The 18,634-nt window shown below is 42.4% G+C and overlaps 1 protein-coding gene across 3 annotated transcripts in view; it reads left to right on the top strand.

Annotated features, from left to right (window-relative positions):
• The window catches only part of map3k2 (mitogen-activated protein kinase kinase kinase 2), a 121,397-nt gene that overhangs the window by 20,001 nt on the left and 82,762 nt on the right, over positions 1 to 18,634 (top strand). For all 3 annotated transcript variants that reach the window (XM_041201386.1, XM_041201387.1, XM_041201384.1), the window contains 2 exons: positions 13,861 to 13,934; positions 14,574 to 14,692. In XM_041201386.1, coding sequence (XP_041057320.1) covers positions 13,931 to 13,934; positions 14,574 to 14,692 — 123 coding nt within the window. In that variant the 5' untranslated portion in view covers positions 13,861 to 13,930. The remainder of the gene's footprint in view (positions 1 to 13,860; positions 13,935 to 14,573; positions 14,693 to 18,634) is intronic.

Genomic DNA, 18,634 nt, shown 5'->3' with positions numbered 1-18,634 from the left:
CCTATATTAGCATTTGTCATTTTTATTAAATCAAATTTTTGCTCCAGTTTGGAGAGGACCGTGGCATACTCCTTTATAGGTTGCCATAAGACCTAGGAGCAGAAATTAGGCCATTCGGCCCATCGAGTCTGCTCCGCCAATCAATCATGGCTGATAAGTTTCTCAACCCCATACTCCCGCCTTCTCCCCGTAACCTTTGATCCCCTTACCAATCAAGAACATATCTATTTCCGTCTTAAAAACACTCAATGACCTAGCCTCCACAGCCTTCTGTGGCAATGAATTCCATACATTCACCACTCTCTGCCTAAAGAAGGTTCTCCTCATCTCTGTTCTAAAAGGTCTTCCCTTTACTCTGAGGCTGTGCCCTCGGGTCCTAGTCTCTGCTGCTAATGGAAACATCTTCCCCACATCCACTCTATCTAGGCCTTTCAGTATTCTGTAAATTTCAATCAGATCCCCCCCTCATCCTTCTAAACTCCATCGAGTAGAGACCCAGAGTCCTCAAACGTTCCTCATATATTAAGCCTTTCATTCCTGGGATCATTCTCGTGAACCTCCTCTGGACCCTCTGCAGGGCCAGAACATCCTTCCTGAGATACGGGGCCCAAGGTTGCTCACAATATTCTAAATGTGGTCTGACCAGAACGTTATAAAGCCTCAGCAGCACATCCCTGCTTTTATATTCTAGTCCTCTCGAAATAAATGCCAACATTGCATTTGCCTTCCTAACTGCCGACTGAACCTGCAAGTTAACCCTGCAATGAAGAGCAGTTAAGTTGATAGTTGAGTTAAGAGGAGAGACCGCACAAACTGGGAACATATAGATGGAGAAGGGAAGGTTCACAAATGATCAACTGAAGTTGTCAAGATCCTTCTTAGATAGAGTTTTACAGCTCAGAAACAGACCATTTGGCCCAACTGATCCAAGCCAGTCTTCATGTTCCACACAATCTCCCTCCCTTCTTGTTTCATCTACCTGATCAACATAACCTCCTATTCCTTCCTCCCTCATGCACTTATCTAAGTACATCTATGCTGTTCATCCCAACTACTTGTGGAAAGGTGATCCACATTCTGTGTCTCGGGATAATGAATTTTCTTCTGAATTCCTTATTGGATTCATTGGTGACCATGTTATATTCATGGCTCCTAGTTTTGGTCCCCCCACAAGTGGAAGTGGTTTCTTTACATCTATTTATCCCTTTCATAACTTTATAGACTTCGATCAGGTCACCCCTCAGGTTTCTCTTTTTTTAAGAGAAAAAAGCACCTGCCTGTTCACTCTTTCCTAATAATGGTACTAAAAGTCTAAGTCAATTTGTATAATACGGTCTCAGCTTCTACAATGAGAGGGCACAGCCTTAAACTTGGAGGATGGAAAAGACCTTTAGATTTAACCATTTTAGGCAGAAAGTGGTGATTGTATGGAGAGAACTATCTTGGGGGAATTAAGAGCTGATTGAATCAACAAATTCATATGGGGGTTGGATAGTCTTGAGAAAAATTTGATGGAGGCATAATTGGATAAAACGTTTCCTACAGACTGTGACTAGTCAGATATGGTGCAGGAGTCTTTACCTCTCCCAGATATTCCTGTGTTCTAATATTACTCCAGCTATTGACTTATCTCCTTTCAGTTCTAATTAAAATGTATTAACGGGAATGATATCCAGCTCGTATTAAAATATCTCCCACTGCTGCTCTGCCGTTTCATTGATTGGGGTGGGTGATGGAAATTAATCTGGGCTAATACCCTTTAATCCTACTAAAGTTAACTAATTGCCAGTTAATTAAGTTACAGGGCCTTCTGTTCCAAGCCAGGAATTGTTGACTGGCACCAGTTTTTGTCTTGTGCTGAATGTTTGTTCAAAGTACTGTCTCTATGCCAACCGGCAGGCTAGAATCTGTGCTCACAATTCCCCAGACATTACACGTGCTCTTGGTCATGACTGGTGGAGAGAAACAACCAGTAACAAGGGAAAGTCTGGCAACTGACTGGGTGGATGAGGCACCAGTGCCCGAGGCTTCCCTGAAATTACTGTTGTACAAAATGTCTGGCTTTTCCATGCCTTACAACACTTGGAAGTGTGCTGAGCTGTGCCAGTTACAAAACCACAGCAGTCAAATAAGTCAGGACGGTTGACACACAGGTACTGTGAACACTTAAAACAGGCAGGCAAGCAAACATCAGCTGGTCCCATCAAGTCTACCTCACACACCATCTTAGCTGGATACTGCCTAACCACCCCTCTAGCCCCCACCCCACTGGAGAAGGGTAGGGTGATAATATTGAGGATGACACTCTTGAGGGATCCTTACATTATCAGTTACATAAATAACTATTGCAAAACTTTGTTCTAAGGTGGTGTGCCTGTCACAATAATGCATTGAAAAGCATAATGTCGTGAGATTGCTGAATTTTAACCATCAATCAGCAGGAAAATTGCAAATTTGAGTTAAATTTGTTTCATTCATTCCCACTTCAGTAATGCCTACAGTAATTCTACACATCATGGACCTCAGTTGCAGACTTATACTTTGCATAAATGAAAGATACATTGAGTGGGTACACTCAAGTGAGATGGATGCACATAAGTTATGACTTCTTCTGTAAGGCTTTTGCTGGGCGATTATGTGAACTTACAGTTGAGGTGTATGGTCTCTGGAAAATGAATGTGAAAATCATTCAATACATGATGCTGATGGATCAAATTTCAGACCTGGTGTAAAGGAGGAAACATTTTGACACACAGGAACTTTGCACTGATATATTTTCAGGAAGTATCTTTCCAAGTAGGTAATGCAGCCTGTTCTGAGCCCATACTTTGGCTTTTCCTGCTTCTAACAGGTTTAAATTGTCTCCAAAAGTTTGTTGATGTAGCTTTGCAGGTCAAATCTTTTATAGATGTCCTGGAAAAGTTTTAATTTTTAATTTCATTCTCGATGAAAGCTTTCAAAATGAAATCTTCCAAATGCAACTATTGGCTGTAGAGGAATTTGTTTCATTACCCAGTGCCTGTTAACTGAGGCCCAACTGGGGTGTCGGTCTACCTTCCTTATAGTTAGAATTTAGAGAGAGCAGGAGTGCCTAATAGAGGATAAAAATATAGTTATTAAGCTTGTAATAAATATGAAGAAACTGTGTCTGCGATTGTTTACAGTACATAGTATTAAGGAAATTGCATTTTTTTTAACTTGTTCATGGGATATGGCCTTAACTGGCAAGGTCAACATTTTTGCCAATCCCTAATTGCCCTCAAGAAGGTGGTGGTGAGCCACTGCAGTCCACGTGGTGTAGGTACACCCACAGTGCTGTCAGGAAGGAAGTCCCAGGATTTTGACTCAGCTACAGTGAAGGAATTTCTCTTTTATTCTTTCATGGGATGTGGGCATCACTGGCTGGGCCAGCATTTATTGCCCATCCCTAGTTGCCTTTGAAAAGGCGGTGGTGAGCTGCCTTCTTGAACCGTTGCAGTCCATGTGGTGTATGTACACCCTACATCCACAGTGCGGTCAGGGAGGGAGTTCCAGGATTTTGATCCAGCGACAGTGAAGACCAGCAACATATTTCCAAGTCAGGATGGTGGGGAACTTGGAGGCAGTGGTGTTCCCATGCATCTGCTGCCCTTGTCCTTCTGTGGTAGCAGTCATGGATTTGGGAGGTGCTGTTTAAGGAGCCTTGGTGACTTTCTGCAGTGCATCTTGTAGCTGGTGGTGGAGGGAGTGCCAATCAAGCGGGGCTGCTTTGACCTGGATGGTATCGAACTTTGCATGTTGGTGGAGCTGCATTCATTCAGGTAAGTGGAGAGTATCCTAGCACACTGCTGACTTATGCCTTGTAAATGATGGACAGGCTTTGGGGAGTCAGGAGGTGAGTTACTCGCCACAGGATTCTTAACCTCTGACCTGCTCTTGTAGTCACAGTATTTATATGGCTACTCCAGTCCAGTTTCTGGTCAATGGCGATTCCGTGGATGTTGATAATGGGAGATTCAGTGATGATGATGCTATTGAACGTCATGGGGCGATGGTTAGATTCTCTCTTGTTGGAGATGGTCATTGCCTAGCACTGGTGTGGATGTTGAATGTTACTTGCCAGCTCAAGCCTGGATATTATTCAGGTCTTGCTGCATTTGGACATACACTACTTCAGTAGCTGAGTCGTCGCGAATGGTGCTCAATATTGTGTAATCATCAGCGAACATCCCCACTTCTGATCTTATGATGGAAGGAAGGTCATTGATGAAGCAACTGAAGATGCTTGGGCCTAGGATACTGCCCTGAGGCACTCACGCAGTGATGTCCTGAAGCTGAGATGTCTGACCTCCAATAAACACAACCAGCGGAGAGTTTTCCCCCTGATTCCCATTGACTCCAGCTTTGCTAGGGCCCCTTGATACCACACTCGGTCAGACGTTGCCATCATCTCAAGGGCAGCCACTCTCGCCTCACCTCTGGAGTTCAGCTCTTTTGTCCATGTTTGAACCAAGTCTATAATGAAGTCAGAATGGTGTGTGGCTTGAGGGGATTTTGCAGGTGGTGGTGTATACTTGCGCTTATTGCCCTTCTACGTGATAAAGGTCATGGGTTTGAGTTTCAGTATCATTGTCCTTGCAGGTTCCATTGGCAGATTGCAACAGAGTCCTTGTTAAGACATTGGTTTTAGGAAGTATGTAATGCAAAATGTTATTGGATAAATGCTCCCTAAAGAAATGATTTCATCTAGTTTTAACGTTGATTGGCCTTTGCATTTACATTTTGATTGTGAATTCAAAATGAAACTCTTCTATCTGCTCCACTGTGTGTACGTGTGTGGATTAACCAGGGCACAAATTTTATCTCTGGTGCTGTCAAAACCAGCCAGTTTCCTGGGGATGGAGGTGGAGTTAGTACATGTTAGAACTGCATCGTGAATTCCCTCTGGTTTTCAAGTGCAGGTTTTATGCAAAGCTTGCAGATCCATAATGCTCGCTAGCTGTTGTCGAGACCAAGAATTTTAACGATGCAAGTTGGTATCTAGATCCTCCCAAGTGCTCGATGCTGGCAGAAATCTGTCTACTTGAAATCTAAAATTGATTTTTGTAGTGTTAATATGCCCCGTGGGAATAGTCTGGAGTGTGAAGAGGCTGCGTGGAGAAGAGCAATGCAGCAGGCTTTGTGCTGTGGGTCTCTGTTGTCTTGTGCCTGTTTTCAGCAGTGAGGAATTCTCGGGCCACTTTGTTTATGAACGACAGATTCTGAAAAGGGATAAAAATTTGGACAGTGTTTTCATGCCAGTTTGAATTAATTTGTAAGTTAAGCATTTTCATTCTTTTATATTCCTTCTTGCACCCCTGTAATTAAAGTTTTGTAAATGAATTAATAGTTCTACCCTGAACGATATTAACAGGAGTAATGGAGACAGAAAATGCTGGAAATGCTCAGCATGTCAGGCTGCATCTGTGGAGAGAGAAACAGAGTTAGCATTTCAGCTCAATGTTGTCTAACCTGCTGAGGATTTCCAGCATTTTCTGTCTTCATTTCAGACTTCCAGCATCTGTAGTATCTCGCTGTATAATAACAGCAGCCTGCATTTATGTGGTGCCTTTAATGTTGTGGGTAGAATGTCCCAATTTGTCTCATAAGACGGTCATTTGGCAGAATTTAACATTGAGCCAGTTAGGGAGGTATTAGGCCAGGTGACCAAAAATTTGAGGTCAGTTCTAAGGAGCATCTTAAAGGAAGAAAGAGAGGAAGAGAGGTTTAGGGAGGGAATTCCAGAGCTTTACACCAAGACAGCCGGAAGCACGGTTACCAGTGGAGGGATGAAGGAAATTGTGGATGCATGGGAGGCCAAAATTGGACGGTGCTTGAAGGGAAGGAAATAGGAAAGGACTATGGGTAATCCTTGGGCATTCCAGAGGGAATTGTGCAAAACCGACAAAGTTAAGTTTGTGAATTGACAGTGTTGTTACTCATTTTATCAAGAATATTGGCCTTTTTCTTGAAAGACTTAATTCGGTAATGTGATCCCTCGGGACAGTCTTTTGTCAGGCGTAGAATGTGAACAACTTTGCAGAGAGAGCATGGTGGTGTGGGAAAAGTTTACACCCCTTCATCATGGTGAGCTGAGCATCTTGTTAGTTGTGAAGAACTTCCTACCAGTTCTCAAAGGGATTGAAGCATGTCCAGGATGCTGTGTTGGTGCCTCAATCTCTTGTTTTTTGCTTTTTAAGGATCTTACAGCACAGGAGGAGGCCATTATGTCTGTGCTGGCTCTTTGAAAGAGCTATTTAATTAGCCTCCCCTGAGGTCTTTCCCCACGGTCCTTTTTTCCAATTCCCTTTTAAAAGTTACTGTAGAATCTGCTTCCGATACTTTTTCAGTAACTGCATTTCAGTCTATGTTAACTCACTGCATTAAAAAAAAACTCATTTTCTCATTGGCTTTTTTGTGAATTATCTTAAATCTGTGTGCTCTGGTTACTCGCCGCCCCCCCCCCCCCCCCATCTAATCTGTCAAAACCTCTCATAATTTTGCACATCCAGGATCTCTATTCAATTTTCTCAATCTTTCTCTGCTCTACAAAGAGCAAGCCCAGTCTCTTCTCATAATTGAAGTTCCTCTTCTCTGGTGCCATTCTAGTAAATCTCCTTTGCACCTTCTCCAAGGCCTTGACATCATTCCTAAAGTGCCCTGAATACCCACAATACACCAGCTGGGCTCAACCTGCGATTTATCAAAGTTTAGCATAACTCCTTTGCTTTTGTACATGATGCTTCTGTTAAGAACGCCAAGGACTCTGTGTGCTTTTCTAAACAGTGTTGTTAACTTGTCCAGCCACCTTCAAAGGTTTGTGTTTGTAAGCTTTTGGGTCTTCTACTGATTTCTTTTTTCCCTTTTGTGTGGTGTTTGATTTTTGTCTTCCCCCCCCCCACTCCTAAAGGCCTCAGTTTCTCTCAGCATCCTTTTTTTTTAAAAAAAAAATGCTCATATTGCATTTTTATTGTCTGAGTTTTAAGACCCTTCCTTCTCTTCCCTGTCATGCCCTTGTAGTAAATGTGCCCTCTTGAGTACAGTCACGGTTACTCACAACTACTTGATAACCACAGGAGCAAGAAATTTGAAACATTTGCAAAGTCAGAGAGTGCTCGAAATGATATGGTTTGTGCACAGAGCTATATAATCTGTAACTTTTTCTCTGGCTTTTATTGAGCTCTTTTCTTACTTTCTACCTTTTTATGAAAAATCAAATGATTGCTGTGAAATTCTTGGGAAACTATCCAAAAAGTACAAACTGAAAACATTGAACTGTATGTACCTACGATCATACGGATTAGGAGCAGGAGTAGGCCACTTGGCCCTACCTGCCTGCTCCACCATTCAATGAGATCATCACTGATCTAATTGTAACCTCAACTTCACATTCCGCCCACCCCCGATAACCTTTTACCCCCCCCTTGTTTATCAAGAATCTACCTAGCTCTGCTTGCACTGCCTTTTGAGGAAGAGAGTTCCAAAGACTCTTGGCCCTCTAAGAAAAATTTCTCCTCCTCATATTTAAGCAATGGCTCCTACTACTAGATTCTCCCACAAGAAGAAACATTCTCTTCACATCAATCCTGTCACGACCCCTCAGGATCTTAAAGGTCTCAGTCAAGTGGCCTCTTATTCCTCTAAACTCCAGTGGATACAAGCCAGTCTAACCTTTCCTCATTCCTGGCATTAGTCTGGCAAACCTCTCAACTGCTTCTAATGCATTTACATCCTTCCTTAAATAAGGAGACCAATACTGTACACAGTAGTCCAGATGTGGTCTCACCAATGCTCTGTATAACTGAAGCATAACCTCCCTACTTTTGAATTCAATTCACTGTGCAATAAACCATAACATTCTATTAGCTTTCCTAATTACTTGCTGTACCTGCAAACTAGCCTTTTGAGATTGATGGACGAGGACACACAGATCCTTCTGTACCTCAGAGATCTGAAATCTCCTCTTTATTTAGATAATAAGCTTCTTTTATGTTCTTCCTGCCAAAAAGGCCAGTTTCGCATTTGCCCACATTATACTCCATTTGCCAGTTCTTTGCCCACTCACTTAACCTATCTGTGTCCCTTTGTAGCCTCCTTATGTCCCCTTCACAACTTATTTTCCTACCCATCTTTGTGTCACCAGCAAATTTAGCAACCATACCTTCAGTCACTTCATCCAAGTCATTGTAAATATAAATTGTAAAAAAGGGAGGCCCCAGCACTGAGACCTGTGGCACATCATTCATTATATCCTGCCAACCAGAAAAAGACCCACCTTTTGCCTCCTGTTTCCTGTTAGTCAGTGAATCTTCTATCCATGCCAATATGTTACCCCCTACACCATGAGCTTTTATTTTGATTATTGCTGAAAAAGATTTTTTTTTGTCAAAGCTTTTTGTCTTGCACTCATCAGGACAATTCGCAAGAAAATACCAATGTCAGGGAAAAGAACATATTTATACTGTATGACAAAAGAGTGCTGATTGGTTGGCAAGATGTGTTGCCATGGAAAATGCACCAGTTGATTGTGACTGACAGTTAACTGCCAAACATTGTTTGAAATTTAAACCAGGCAGCTTGACTCTGGTCGAGACATTGCCTTGGGGAATGAGTCGGCGAATGGCCGTCACTTATTTTGTTTAGCTGAAACGGGTGCATTGTGTGTACATGTTCTTTCTGTCTGCAAAGAACAGGGCCCTGTGTATTAATATATGTAGCTTCCGGTACATGCAAATGAACCATACTGTGAGCCCAACTGACAATCTTAAATCAATTGTTAGCGTAATTCTTAGCACACTGAGGATTATTAGCAAATGTTGTCCAGTTGTGGAATCACATCTAATGTTGGACGGTGTATATTTTGAGTTTTGCAAGCACGGTTGGATGGGTACGGTCCGTGGCAAGACGAAAAACTTCGACAAAAAATCTGTTTTTAGCAATGCTCAAGTTCTGTACTACCAAATGACTATTTGTATACCTGAGACAGAGGTAAAACAAAGACCAAATTCAAGATGTCAACAACATATTGCGATATACAGGTCGGTTAAGAGCAGCTAAGGTATCGATTGAATTTCTCCAAGTGCGTATTAAACCTAAGGTTGTGTCAGTTTTCATTTCCAAACATATCGATAATGCTAAAGTGAGACACAGTCCCACGATCGACTGAGCATTTATGCAAGATGAGGTTGAACGGATTGGTAATAGGGTTACTATTTACGCTTTTCCCCACACTGTGCTTGGTCTGAGGTGTGCACATTTCTTTCATTTCTCGATTGACCTGTTCATGCTGCTATATTGCTTCAATAGACGATCCCATCATAAACAGTACCCATTTGAAACACATCTGCACCATAAACCTAAGCGGAAGTAGTTTAGCAATACAATTATTGATGTCACGAAACACATGACAAGTCTCTCTGACCATGTACCTTCAGAAAGCGAGGAGTTGGTTCTTGCGCATGGTTTCAATTTTGGTGTGCCTTCATCCCAAATCAAACGGGAAGAGTTATTAGCTGAGTTTGAACTCCTCCACTCCCAACTATCCTTTCACAAACCAGCATCCACTGAAGACGCTGAATCCTTGAAAATGTGCCTAGCTGATCTAGTGCATGCGTATTGTGGGATTTTGAATGACCTGTCTGATACATGCTACACAAATGTCTTAGTGTTGCGAGGCCTTAAGACCAACCTGGACATACACATCAGTAAACCTGACAAAGGGACAGGAATAGTCATCCTTAACAAGTGTGACTATATCAACAAAATGCACTTATGAAAGGGCCCAAGGCCATCACTTTGAGCCCTGAAAAATACCCAGCCTATCTTGGATTACCCTGGCGGGGGAAGGTGTCTCAAAAATGAGAGCAACAGGTGAAGCTAGCTGTTTGACGCTGCTACTATGTAATAACAACACGTGTGGTCTTTGTCACTAACAAGATGTTGCCATCAAGCCAAAAAGGCTTTCTGCCTATCTCACAAATGAGTAATGTGTTTGAGTGCCAGTGTGATGCTAGATATGTAGGGCATACGCCCCGAAGACAGGCGGATCATATCAAACAGCATGTCCCTTCCGCTGTTCGCAACAGGCAAGGTGCCAACCAGCCGTGCCTGCAAAACTCAAAACACAGTGTCCAACATTAGATGTGATTCCACAGTTGGTCAACATTTGCTAATTAATCCTCAATGTGCTGAGAATTACGCTTACAACCAATTTAAGATTGTCAGTTGGGCTCACAGTGTGGCATGTCTACTGAAAGCAGCATATATTAATACACAGGACCCTGTTCTTTGCAGCAGAAAGAACGTGTACAGACATTGTGCTTGTTTTAGCTAAACAAAATAAGTGACAGCCTTTCACTGGCCCATTCCCCAGGGCAATATCTTGACCAATCAGAATCAAGCTGCCTGGTTTAAATTTCAAACAATGATTGGCAGTTAACTGTCAGTCACAATCAACTGGTGCATTCTCCATGGCAACACCTTTACCAATTAGAGACCACTTGCCAACCAGTCTTCTCAAACAGTATAAATATGCATTTCCCCGACATTGGCATTTTCTTACAAATTGTCCTGATGAATGCAAGATGAAAAGTTTTGACAAAAAGTCTCTTTTTTTTATCAGCAATACTCAAGTTCTGCACTACTGAGCTTTTATTTTCCACAGTAACCTTTGGTGTGGCACCAGTACATCCACCAGTTCCTGTTCATTCACAGCATGTGACTCCTTCAAAGAGCTCCAACAAATTGATTAAACATGATTTCTCTTTCACAAAACCATGTTGACTCTGCCTGCTTGCCTTGATTTTTTTCTAAATGCCTTACCATAACATCTTTAATAATAGCTTCTAACAATTTCCTTATATTAAGCTAATTGGCCTGTAGCTTCCTGCTTTCTGTCTTCCTCCCTTTTTGATTAAAGGAGTTAGATTCACTATTTTCCAATTTAACGGAACCTAAGAAATTTTGGAAAATTAAATTCAACACATCATCTATCTCCCTAGCCACTTTTAAGACTATAGGATGAAATCCATCAGGACCCATAGACTTGCCAGCCTGCAGCTCCAACAATTTGCCCGGCCCTGGTGATTGTATTTTTGTTGAGTCCCTCCCTCTCTTTCATTTTCTGATTTACAGCTATTTCTGGGATGCTACTTGTATCCTCTTTAGTGAAGACCAATGCAAAATACTGGTTCAATTCATCGGCCATCTCCTTATTTTCCATTATTAACTCCCCAGATTAATTTTCTATAGGACCAACTGTTTTCTTATTTAAATATCTACAGAAACTCTTACTTCTCCATCTTTATATTTCTAGCTAGCTTTCTCTTGTACTCTATTTTATCCCTCCTTATTAATCTTTTTATCATTCTTTTGCTGCTTTTTATATTCTGTCCAATCTCTTGACCTTCCACCTGTCTTTGTGTAATTATAAGCTTTTTCTTTAAGCTTGGTACTGTGTTTCACTGTTCATTAACCACAGATAACGGGCCCACACCTTGAATTTTTCTTTCTCATTGGAATGTATCTATTCTCTGTGTTCTGAAGTATCCCTTTAAATATCTGTCACTGCACCTCTATTGATCTGTCCCTTAACCTCATTTGCCAGTGTGCTTTAGCATGTATGGTTTAACTAAGTCTGCTGTGACTCGGCACTATTGAGCGAGTTCAGATGACAAACGCAGATGTCATTCACTGTCTTCGAGGTATCTGAAAATGCAACCAATAAAGTGGTGAAGTTTTCCTGGACTGAGCTTGCTGTGTACTTATGTCATGTGCATAAGGGGTTAAAAAGCCAGCTTTACTCACAGCCTAATTTAGCTTAAAACATTTGGCAGCTCCATTTGAGTTTTAACAGTTATTTAGGATCACTGGGCTCAAGCTACTATTTCAAAGGCATTAGGGTGTCATCTTCAAATTGGGGAGTCTATTTGGAACCATTTTGAAGTGTGTTGATCAGGTCTCACACACAATCATTCAAAAGGAGGCCATGTAGTCCATTGTGTCGGCACTGGCATTTTGAAGGGGCTATCTAATTAGTCCCACTCCCCCCACTCTTTCCCCTTGGACGCAGGGTTTGGCTCAACCAAAGATTTATGTTTTATTAAGTTCAATAAGTCTCTAATACAGATACATCTAATCTAGTTCAGACAACACAAACACAAAGTTACACAAAATTTAAATAAACTAGCCTCAGTTCAAACCCTTCTGCGATTAGCTGAGGTGGACACCCCCATTTGCCAGCTGACCTTTCCATGATCTGACACCGGTTCCTAGTTCACCCGGCAAAGTCACCAGGACTTGCTAAAACCCTTACTAGAATTATGGGCAAAATGCTATGCCTTAGTCCCAAACCCTTCCACAACCAATATCACAACAATTTGGCTGGGATACTTGCAATCCGCAGCCCGGCTGGTGCATCTAATGTTGATTGTAGCCTGAGTCAGGTTGACTGTTCCTGAAACAAAAACAAAAAATGCTGGAAAAACCCAGTAAGTCCGACAGCATCTGTGGAGAGGAAGACAGCTGACCGTTCCTGACCCTTCTTCCGACTGCAGCCCCTCGCTCCATTTCGTGTTCCTTTATAATAATCCATGTGGCAGGTATCACAGACACATCTCCTGTTGCCATCCTGCTGAATTGCCTGGTGTTTAGCACCTTGTAACCCTTCAGTTTATTTCATGCTCTGATCTAGACAAGGCTGTCGACATACCCAGTTCTCGTATATATGCCAGACCTGCTGAGTTTTTCCAGTGGTTTATCTTTTCACACCCAGTTCTACAACAGGAGACAATGGACCCCACCCCATGGCGAGGGTTCTCTTGCTCCAAAGGTGATAGGTGTGTTGATGCTTTTCCTCCTTCCTTGACAGGAGTGAATGGTGCTGTATAGTGGCTGTTGTCTGGGGCTGTTATGCTAATGGAATTCCCAATTTCTGAATTAGGTTATGTCATGGCAGCTGTCCTGTACCGCTGTTTATGATTCAGTCATTTAACTACATCAGGCAAAAGCAGTTACCTTGAACCATTGTTGTGATAATGCTCTCCTTTCCAGCCTCTGAATTGTATCAGTTCTGTTGTGATGTTTAGAATTAAACCCTTACTGCATAGACTGCCTCTGTGTGTTTGTGCTGAGGTTTGGCTTTTATTTTACAGCTCTTACGTTGGTCAGTTTTTGAGATTTTCTTTTTCTATAATTTTCCCTGTTGGAGGGGATTCTGATCCTGCAAGGACTGGTACAAATTGGAAGTGACACAAAAACCATACCACTCACATAGAATGGGAGGTTATTTCCCAAACTCAGCTTGGGAACCAGCTGGATTGGCATGTGTCCTGGATAAATAGTGATAACTTGAGACAATATGCCTTTGGAAATGGTCTGACCTGACCTGGCGCTGAGCAAACCAATTCTGCTCTTTTGAGATGTCTCATCCCTATTCCCATTCAGACAATTGAAATATCCAAGTCATAGAATCTCACGGTGCAGAAGAGGCCCTTCGGCCCATCAAGTCTGCACCGACACATGAGAAACACCTGAACTACCTACCTAACCCCATTTACCAGCACTTGGCCCATAGCCTTGGATGATATGACATGCCAAGTGCTTACCCAGTCTTTGAGAATTGAGGGTTTGACTAGGATAGACTCAAGCCTTTCACCTCTGGGACCTTGATACAATTTGATGGAATGAAAGTTAACTGTTAATTGACTGTACAGATTCTAAACGAAATAAATTGGGATATAGGTGGGTGGTGGTGGTGAGGCAATTAGGGGGTTTATTGTGCTGCTTGTTAATCTTGAATGCAAAACTAAAATTGCCAGATTTTGTTTTCATTTTATGTTTTAGGTAAAATCCAGACTATTGATGGGAGAATCACCTGTCCGTTAAAAGTCCAATTGGCTACCTTGCTGCCAGTATGGGTGAGTCAAGCGCTTGTTGCTATTTTTTCTTGTCAAAGAGGGTAGATTTTTTATTGGAGAGGAGGACGTTTAGAAAGGAGCTAGTAGAACCAGGCTGGGGCTGGAAATATTGCCCTGAGATAGAAAGAAAAGTATTCGCCTTGTGTACAAGAATTTCGAGATGGCAGCAGCTTAGAGCAGAGATGAAGAATCTAATGATCAGCAGTGTTGCCCTGCAAGCAAGCCTCATATACATCTTAAACTACCTGTCTGATGTGAACTATCATATTACTGGGTACATGCTGTTTAAGAAAAAGAAATGGACAGGCATCACTAGATTTGGACAGAAGTATATTTAAGATATGCATAAGCTCACTGTTGATGAAGAACTTTTGAATTGAAAGATAATGGACTGTACTGATTTTGATACATAGATGAGGATTGATGTGCTGATCTTGATAATTTGTTTGTGCTGTCAAAGTGTTTAAAAACTAGCTGATGTTATTTTTAAATTGCCAGGTGAAGACTAGATAGGAAATTCATCCAGAAAGACTTTACACTTAAGGGAAGACCAATAAGACACAGTGTAACTGTGCTGACAAAGCGATGATAGCGCTGAAGATGACTTTCACTATTTTGAAATCCGATTTGTTTCTGTAGATGAGCAGCAAGCTCTTCACTCCATCATGCAAGATCTGGCTGTGCTCCACATGGCTAGTCGACCTCTCCTCCCATTACACGATACTGGGAAACCTAAGACCTCGTCGTCCAGTAATCAGGTATGTGCGAAGCAGAGCGCCATTGTCACAAACTTGTCTAATATTCTTGCCTAGTGTCTTCTAATGAATCACTTCACAGGTCTGACATGGATTGTAGGAGCAATCAGCTCTACACTTCAGCCTTTCCACTTGTGTGAATTCAAAAACTAAAATAGTCACTGATAATTCCAATAAGGAGTTCAGGAGAAACATTTTTACTGTGGAACTTGTTACTTCACAGTGTACTTGAAGTGAATCGTATAGATGCATTTAAGGAGTAGCTAGATAAACACATGAGGAAGAGCAGAGCAGAAGGATATGTTGATGGGATAGATTAAGAGGAGTGGGAGAAGGCTCATGTGGGACGTAAACACCAGCATAGCCCAGTTGGACCGAATGGCTTGTTTCTGTGTTGTATATTGATGTAATGTTGCAGAATTCAAAGCATACTCTCTAAATAAAACCCTAGGTTATAACCATAGAATGTGCAGCATAGACAGAACTTAGATTCATTGTGCCTGTTTCAATGCTGGCCCTGGTTTTGCATCCTTTTAATTTGCTTTTCAAATTCTCTTGTAGTCTCTGCCTGGAATAGCCATTTGTGGTGAAGCATTCATGTTTTGTGGTGGGGGAAAGAGAATTGCCTTTCCCTGCCCTTTTCTGATTCGCCAGATGTTCACTATTAGCCCTCTCAAGGCTGTTCATAATGATGAAAACCACCTATAAATTCTCCTGGAGCCTTAGCTGTTGCCATAGAAAAAGCTTAAACTTTCAAGCTTTCATTTGTGAATCTAACCTCCGTTGATGATGTCCATGGTTCTAATTTTCTTCCTGTAATGAAATGTCTGTGATGTGCCACCTTATTCTTTGTGCATCTTCCACACACCTTCCTTGCTTTTATATTCAATGGCCCTCTGTATAAAAACTCAGGATCTCATTAGGCTCTTTATTGGGCTTTTGTATCCCACCTTTTAAGGGATTTATATTTCTGTAACCCTAGATCTCTCAGTTTCACTGCCTGTAGCACTCAAATCCTGGGTCAAAATCCTGGAATTCCCTTCCTAACAGCACTGTGGATGTACCTACACCACATACATAGAAACTTACTGAGAAAATAGGAGCAGGAGTAGGCCATTTGTCCCTTCGAGCCTGCTCCATCATTCATTATGATCATGGCTGATCATCCAACTCAATAGCCTGCTCCCGCTTTCTCCCCATATCCTATGATCCCTTTCGCCCCAAGAGCTATATCCAACTCCTTCTTGAAAACATACAATGTTTTGGCCTCAACTACTTTCTGTGGTAACGAATTCCACAGGCTCACCACTCTCTGGGTGAAGAAATTTCTCCTCATCTCAGTCCTAAATGGTCTACCTAGTATCCTCAGACTGTGACCTCTGGTTCTGGACTCCCCCACCATCGGGAATCTCCTTCCTGCATCTACCCTGTCTAGTCCTGTTAGAATTTTATAGGTTTCTATGAGATCCCCCCTCATTCTTTTGAATTCCAGCGAATATAATCCTAACTGACTCAATGTCTCCTCATATGTCAGTCCCGCCATCCCAGAAATCAGTCTGGTAAACCTTCGCTGCACTCCCTCTATAGCAAGAACACCCTTCCTCAGCTAAGGAGACCAAAACTGCACAATATTTCAGCTGTGGTCTCACCAAGGCCCTGTATAATTGCAGCAAGACATCCCTGCTCCTGTACTCAAATCCTCTGGCTATGAAGGCCAACATACCATTTGCCTTATTTACCGCCTGCTGCACCTGCATGCTCACCTTCAACGACTGGTGTACAAGGACACCCAGGTCTCATTGCACATTACCTCCTCTCAGTTTATAGCCATTCAGATAATCTGCCTTCCTGTTTTTGCTACCAAAATAGATAACCTCACATTTATCCACATTGTACTGCATCTGCCATGCATTTGCCCACTCACTCAGCTTGTCCAAATCACACTGAAGCATCTCTGGATCCTCCTCAAAGCTCACCCTCCCACCCAGCTTTGTGTCATATGAACTGCAGCTGTTCAAGAAAGTGGCTCAGCACCACCCTCTCAAGGACAATTAGGGATGGGCAATAAAAATGCTGGCCTAGCCAGCAATACCCACTTCCCATGAAAGAATAAAAAAAAATCTGTGATGACTGGCGCTTCTCTGCATTAAACTGTATCTGCCTCCTAACTACTCAAGCATAGGTAAGCATGAGGTGGCCCCTCACTGTTTCACAACCATTACGATGGATACATTCTGCTAGCTCATGCACTATTCATAGTTTGCCATGCCTCCTAATTCGGCAATATCAGAAAACTTCACCGTTGTTCCTGTTGTTGGTTTGCCTTCCCTTTAGTTGAGAAGGCTGAGGGTTAATCTAATTGAGGTGCGAAGAAACCATTTCCTCTGGTGGAGGATCCAAACAGGGGGGCATAATTGTAAAACTAGAACTACACTATTCTGGGCTAAGATCAGGAAGCACTTCTACACACAAATGGTAGTGGATATCTCAAGCTGTCTCTTCAGAAGGCTGTGGGTGCTAGGGCGGGGTTGGATTGTCAATTGGAATTACCAAGACTCAGATTGGTAGATTTTTATTTGGCAAAAGTATCGGGAAATGGTAATGCATTTTGGAAGGTCTAATGCAGGTAGGAATTATACAGTAAATGGCAGAATCCTTAAGTGCATCAACGGGCAGAGGGATCTGGGGGTACAGGTCCACAGGTCACTGAAAGTGGCAATGCAGGTGGATAAGGTAGTCAGGAAGGCATATGGCATGCTTGCCTTCATTGGCGGGGTATTGAGTATAAAAGCTGGGAAGTCATGCTGCAGCTGTATAGAACCTTGGTTAGGCCACACTTGAAATATTGCATGCAATTCTGGTCACCACATTACCAGAGGATATGGAGGCATTGGAGAGGGTGCAGAGGAGGTTTACCAGAATGCTGCCTGGTCTGGAGGTTATTAGCTATGAGGAGAGGTTGGAGAAACTCAGATTGTTCTCACTAGAGCGACGGAGATTGAGGGGCGACTTGATAGGAGTTTACAAAATTATGAGTGGCATGGACAGAGTAGGTGGTCAGAAGCTTTTTCCCAGGGTGGAAGTGTCAATTACTAGGGGACATAGATTTAAGGTGAGAAGAGAAAACCATAGAGTAGATGTGCAGGGTAAGTTTTTTACGCAGAGGGTAGTGAGTGTCTGGAATTTGCTGCCAGAGGAGGTGGTGGAAACAGGTACGATAGTGGTGTTTAAGAGGCAGCTTGACAAATACATGAATAGGATGGGAATAGAGGGATACGGACCCCAGAAGTGCAAAATGTTTTAGTTTGACAGGCAATATGATCGGCGCTGGCTTGGAGGGCTGAAGAGCCTGTTCCTGTGCTGTACTTTTCTTTGTTCTTTGTGTCACCTGCAAATTTAGCTGCCAAATTTTCACCCCCTCACCTAAATTGTTGATGCAAATCGCAAAAAGTTGAGGCCCCAGTACAGACCCCTGTGGGACTCCACTCGTCACATCCTGCCAATCCAGTAAAGCCCCATTTATGCATATACTCTACTTTCTGCTAGCCAGCCAATCTTCTATCCATTCTAATATGTTACCCCCTGCACCATGCGCTTTTATTTTCTGAAATAATCTTTGATGTGGCACCTTATCAAATGCCTTCTGGAAATCCAAGTATAGCATGTCTACAGGCTCCTCTTTATCCACTTCTCCAGTTACTCCTTCAAAAAACTCCATTAACTTGGTTAAACATGATTTTCCTTTCACAAAACCATGCTGACTCTTCCCAATTGCCTTGAGCTCTTCTAAGTGCCCAGCTATATCCTTCTTAATGATGGATTCTAATAACTTCCCCACAACAGGATGTCAAGCTAACTGGCCTATAGTTTCCTGTTTTCTGCCTCCCTCCCTTCTTGAATAGAGGGGTTATATTTGCTACTTTCCAATCTGATGGAACCTTTCTA

The sequence above is a fragment of the Carcharodon carcharias genome, chromosome 12 (genome assembly GCF_017639515.1).
Source record: "Carcharodon carcharias isolate sCarCar2 chromosome 12, sCarCar2.pri, whole genome shotgun sequence".
In the NCBI taxonomy this organism is placed as follows: Eukaryota; Metazoa; Chordata; class Chondrichthyes; order Lamniformes; family Lamnidae; genus Carcharodon; species Carcharodon carcharias.
Note: the sequence above shows the minus strand (reverse complement) of the source record. Positions and strands in the feature narration are given on the sequence as shown.